We start from the raw sequence: 6,000 nt of genomic DNA, 5'->3' as shown, positions 1-6,000 counted from the left end.
GGGAGAGGAGGGGAGGAGGAGGCTGTGGAAAAGCTTTTGGGGAAGAGGGAGGTGTGAGGGGGCATCATGGGCCCCGGCAGAGGGGGTGACCTGAAGCCCTGGGACCCCTCTCTCCGGCCGAGGTCGGAGGTGTCTGGGTGCTCTGTGCCTTCGGTAAATCGTGTGCAGTCTTGGAGCTGTGGGGTTTCACCCCGTGGCGTGGAGAGAAGCGCTCTTACACGGGTGCTGTGCTGGGCAGGCTCTGGAGCACGGACACTGGCCAGGCTGCCCAGCAGAGTTCACTTTGCATTACCCAAAAAGTGGAATTCCGCCCAAATTTCACCTCCTGGATTTGTAAAGAGATTCATAGAAGTGTTAATGTGAAGTGTACGATTTTGTGAACCGTGAAATTGAAAGAAATATACAAAATGGAGAGTAAATTAACCTAGAAGTAAACAGTGGTCGAGGAGTTTGAGCAACACAAGAGGATTAAAGTATTTAACTGGGTGAAAAAAATGTGATTTTAAATCCATGTAGAAATGCATTGCTTATTTCTTTAATGTCTTTAAAATTAACAACTAACGGATGTCAAGGGTTTCCCTGATATGTCATCTGTGTTAAAATAAAGTTTGGGAAATCTTCACTTAAAGAAAGAAAGAGAAACAGTGAATTAGCGTTCCATTGTTCGTTTGTCAGGTTGAAACAAGAGAAGATGAGGAACAAAACATCAAGCTGACTGAAATTTTGGAACTGTTGGTGGCGGCTGGGTATTTTCGAGCAAGAATCAAGGGGTTATCACCCTTTGACAAGGTGAGACCAATGCAATATTTTTTTAAAAACCTTCTGTAAGTATATGTGGATTACATATTTTTTGCTAGTTTTAACAGTTCTAGACGACTTTAAAAACAAAAATAAACCCACTTGCAACATATGAGGCTTTTCTATGTAAATAATTCTGCAGATGATCCAGTTTCAGACAGATAGGACCTCCTCAGTTTTGAAAAATGATTTTGTGCAGCAAGACCTGTTTTAAAGGAGACAATTGCATGCAAGCTGATTGCTGGTGTACTTTTTTTGTGGGTGTCATGGCCTAAGTTAGAGTCATATATGGGGAATTTTGCTCTCTCAGCTGCAGTTAGAATAGCTAGAAAGACTTGATACTTGGAGATAGCATGGTAAGTCTAAAGAGAAGTCTTAGTTAATGGGAAATGAAGAAATACTTGTCTTAAGAGGCTCTGTGTTATAATGCAACAGTTAGCCTAGTGAGATTATTTTGGGGCTGTTTTTACATATCTTTAGAATGTCGTGTTTGTTAACCTTTCATTGTCCTAGACAGGAAGCATGTTTTACTGACAGTGAGCAAAGTTCAGGTTGAAAAGAGACTTTTGAATTGTTTTAGTGCTGACTCTGTGAGAAATTCCTGGACCAAGGTTGGAAAACACAGAACTACAGCAGTGTTGAAATGGATTTTTCTGTTTTCTGCTGTTTCTTTGATCATAGCACAGCCCTGCTTTGCAATACAATTTTAGTTTCTTCAAACTGCTTGGCATTACTGACCTTTAGCCGTTCTGGAGGCTGTGCACACAGACATAAAGTGGTTTCAAGGAGGCTGCCTTAGGATGCAGTATTGTTGCCTTTATGTGTAGAAATGGATGCATCAGGTTTATACTTGCCTAGGTACAAGTACAAAGTTCCCAATTCATGGCAATGCCCAGCCTCTACAAAAATGAGCATCGGTATTGAAAATAATGTAGCTGCTCATATAAAAGGGATACTGGTTAACTGTTTCAGAGGGGAATGTGAGACAGAAGATGTGTTAAAAACCTTATGTAGAACACCCTAATTTCCTGTGTGATATTGGTTGGTTATTACAGACTTTAATCCCTGTTTTCTGTTCTTTACCTTTGCATGTGTTTCAGTTATATTGCATATATTTATGCAAGGTTGTCTTTAAATATTTACGTAATTTATGTAGAGTTGGTGAAATGGCTCAGGAGTTTAAATATGCCTGACTATCTGTAGGAATAGGGCCTGAAATAGAGATTTCTACAGAGCTGAGGATTTCCATTACTGTCTTGATACAGTGCCTAGCACTTAATGTTGCGTGTGTCAGCAAGCAAAGAATAATAGTAGCAGAGGTAAATATGTGAATACTGAAATTATCCTTGATAAAATTTTGATATGGTCACTTTTTAAAGATAGTGACATTCACCATACTGACATGTTTTATCTCTTTTTAAAAAAAAATAAATCTCAGACCTGTTTCAAAGCTAATATTCAAAGCTAAGAGAGGAATTTAGAATGTGACTAACTACTCTGGTTTTCTTTTTCTGTCTCCTTGTATACTTGTATGTAGAAGTTGATATATGTATTCTATCTATTTGTATTTCAATCCCTATATTAGAATACTGAGGATGGAGAAAATAGTAAGCTGTAGTTTCTAAAATAAATAAAGCCTTTAAAATGTATTTGGTTTTTCCTCTTCAGATTAAAATGGAACTAACCATGCCGTTGCTCCTTTGCTAGGTGGTAGGTGGCATGACGTGGTGTATCACTACTTGCAGCTTTGATATCGATGTTGATTTATTGTTTCAAGAAAACTCTACTATTGGTCAAAAAATGTAAGTTGATTAAATGGCAATTGTGTTTATTTTTTTTTTTTCTTTGAAAAGAAGAAGTGGGTGGGGTGAGAGGAAGTTACCTGGTATTTGTTTGTTTATAAGACAGATTTTTAGTCCAAGTTTCCTGCTTTTCAAGACCACTCATGTGCAAAACATTGCACTGGTTTCTGAGTTTCTCAAACTGTAGTTCCACAAACTCTAAAACCAGAAAAAAACTCATTCCAAAAAAGGACAGTGCTATTCTACTCTGGGCTGCCATGTTCTTATATCCCTACTAAGCAGTGGAAGCATTTATGTGGCTCCACATTGAACTGCATTGGAAAGTGATCCAGATTAAAACCTACCAAAAAAAAAAAAAGGAAAATAGCTGTAACATGAATCAGTTCCTGGATCCAGTTCCCTCTGCAGCTGCACAGATGCTTGTGCTGGCACAAGGGGATGATGCAGAGGCCAAAACAACGGGCAGAGGGAGACCACGCTGCTGGAAACGGGAGTGCAACATTAGAGGACCTTCCTTAAGTTCTCTGTGTCAGCAGTTTTGCTGTGTAAATAACCTCTGATTCTCCTTTATGGTTCTGGGTTGGAATTGTAGGCATCCTCAAGCAGAATTTAAAGCATAACACTTGCTGAAACAGTTACCTGCCCCATACTGAGGAAGAGTTCCTTCCTGATAGTGACCCAGTGAGACCATTTTGTTTTGATTTATTTCTTATGCATGGAATTTGCTCATAAGCCAGCTAATTCCTGTGTTGGGGAAGCTGTAAAATTGTTTGTGCCGAGAAAGGGAATATGTTCTAAACTACAGTATTTATTTATGGATTTCTGAGATAAAAGAGCCATAATTAAAATTTGCAGGAAGTAAGAATAGCCTGTCCAGTTACAATTGCATGAACAGACTTGTTTTCTTAATGTAGTTGAAAAGAACATCTTTCTGTGCTGTTTTCTTGAAAGTCTTTTAGCATCAGCAAGACTGGAATGCATTTAAAAATAAAGATTTGTGGTTATTGTCATTTAATTTGGAGAGGCTGAAATCATCATAGACAACTAAGTACGTAAAGCATTGTGAAGTGCACAGAATTAAGTAAAGGCTAGGAATGAAGATGGTGGTGCTAGTTTTTATAACTGCCATCTTTGTAGTCCTTAAGAAGAGCAGGATAGGAAATAGTTAAGTTGTTCTGCAAATGTTGTGTTATCTTTCCAGCTTGCTGGATGCAAAACAAAAACCAGGCTTCTCTCCCAAAACAGCAACAATGATTTATTTGTAAACCTAAAGTGTTCAGAGTCACACAAACATAGGCTGTTTTGATGTCCATGTAATGTTTATTTTGGTAGTGGCTCAGTGCTTCTGTGATGTTCTTAAGATAAGGAAAAGTTGTGTTTTCTCATTATTATTCTGAAGACATCTTGATGGTGTCCTGTTATTTAATTTCTGGGTTGAAATAAGCATGAAAACATACATTAGGAAAGGATCTTGCATCTACTGGATAAATAACTTCTTTTTTTTTTTTAATTGTGTTTGCTTTGGTTGTGTTGAGAAATGCTGCTGTTTTCATGTTGTAGAATATTAGTATGGTGCCATAGTAGAAATTGCCTTATAAGAACTATGTCAAAGTTTTCCCTTCTCTTTAAGTATAACTTTTCAGGCTCTGTTCCCAGACCTCAGTCTCTGTCGTGTATCTCTTGCTCCCCTTCTGTTCTTCCAGAGCATCAGTTGTCCCTTTGGGCAGTACTGAGTATCACTGAGGTCAGTAGTGGAACACTTAAGTGTTTTCCTTCATGGAAAAAATAGTTTTCATTTTCCCAGTACAGTGTTCATCCTCACTGCTGACACCTGCTTTAAAAATGTGCTTGTCAGCACTGTCAGCAAAAAAACCACCTTGCCCTAAAATAAGGAATTCAGAGGAAGCAGGATGGTGTTGTTGTAGATGAATCCCTTGTGTTAGGGTAATCCTTTCTCTTTACCAGCTCTTACCTGAGCTGTAGAAGAAGATGGCCAGCAAATTCAGTTTTACTTCAAAACTGTGTGAAGTATATTGTGTATATAGCTTTTAGGTGTGATTTATATATATATATATATATAAATTAATAAAGTTTCAGTAGTAATGTCAAGATGTATTTTGGGAGTTCTGCTAAACAATTTTTTAAGTCCTTACATTTGATTCTGGACTTTCTTTGAGGGCATATCTTTTATTTAGTCTAACTGTTCTTAAAGCACACGTGTTTCTCATGCGTGCAAATATTATAATATGCAAAGGTGGTTTTAGATGTATGTTACCTGAGCATTTCATCTGACCAGACATGCAGATCTTAAAATTTTGTGTGTAATACTATAAATGAAATCACAGGCTAGGAGTCTGCAACAGGGCTTTAATCACCTTTTCACAGACTAATTATATATATAGTACAATGTAAAAGTATTCTGTAAATGGAAGTTTGATGCTTTGCACAGCTGTAGACAATGGAAGCCACTAGAGGGAACCTCCTAACTACAAACTATTTGCAAAAATAATTCGTACTTTACAGTAGCATATATATACATGTGTGTTTTTGCTGTTTTATAATAGTGCCTTAACTGAAAAAATTGTGTCAGTATTACCAAAAATGAAGTGTCCTCATCGTTTGGAACCACATCAGATCCAGGGACTGGATTTCATTCACATATTTCCTGTTGTACAGGTAATAATTTTGTGATGTATCGATACTTTGCTGAAAAAGGCCATAAAACTTGCATAAAAATTTTAACAAATATTTTTATTATTGTTTGGCTCTTTATTTCACTTGAGAATTAATAATCATAAATAGTTTAAATGGATGTTTTCAAAGAACTGAGAGACGTTGTAGATGATAGAATTCTTAAGTATTCTTTGATCCATGTTTAAGAAAAACACAAAACAAACTCTTTAAATTCTTTGTAATGGGTGGAATTCATCTGCTTAAAGAAACTAAATTTTGATTTAAATACTTGTTTTGGAATCTGATAATCTACTTTGCCAGACTAGGAAATAGAACAAACATCTCACAGTTTATGTTAAATGTTATAGAGGAAGTTAAGCAGATAGCCACTGAATCAAAAAGATATGAATAAGGTGAAAGGCAGTTGAAGTTGTTTCTTTAAGCATAATTCATCCTTTATTCCTATCACTTAAAAACTGTATGGGTGGAAAAATAAATTGCTCTGACGTGTTACCCTATTACTGTCTATTTGTTGAGCAACACTAACTGACCATAGTTCTCCATTTTATTAAGGTTTAAGCTAACATATGATGTGTTCCAGTTATGTGTGGTATCTTGAGAATCCTTGGTATGTCGTTATCATTTTTTTATTTTACTTTCATCTGCACACAGAAGTCTTTGATAAATAAGGAAAAGACTGTTAAGCAAGCGTCTTTTTGGTTATATA

The 6,000-nt window shown here is 36.7% G+C and overlaps 1 protein-coding gene across 1 annotated transcript in view; it reads left to right on the top strand.

The window, feature by feature from the left end:
- Window positions 1-66: 66 nt before the first annotated feature.
- The window catches only part of CCDC93 (CCC complex scaffolding subunit CCDC93), a gene marked incomplete at its 3' end in the record, with an annotated part of 30,096 nt that continues 24,162 nt past the window's right edge, over window positions 67-6,000 (top strand). The window contains exons 1-4 of the mRNA XM_010177412.1: window positions 67-153; window positions 676-789; window positions 2,506-2,600; window positions 5,165-5,276. Coding sequence (XP_010175714.1) covers window positions 67-153; window positions 676-789; window positions 2,506-2,600; window positions 5,165-5,276 — 408 coding nt within the window. The remainder of the gene's footprint in view (window positions 154-675; window positions 790-2,505; window positions 2,601-5,164; window positions 5,277-6,000) is intronic.

The sequence above is a fragment of the Antrostomus carolinensis genome, unplaced genomic scaffold, assembly GCF_000700745.2.
Source record: "Antrostomus carolinensis isolate BGI_N321 unplaced genomic scaffold, ASM70074v2 scaffold20271, whole genome shotgun sequence".
Lineage (NCBI taxonomy): Eukaryota > Metazoa > Chordata > Aves > Caprimulgiformes > Caprimulgidae > Antrostomus > Antrostomus carolinensis.
Note: the sequence above shows the minus strand (reverse complement) of the source record. Positions and strands in the feature narration are given on the sequence as shown.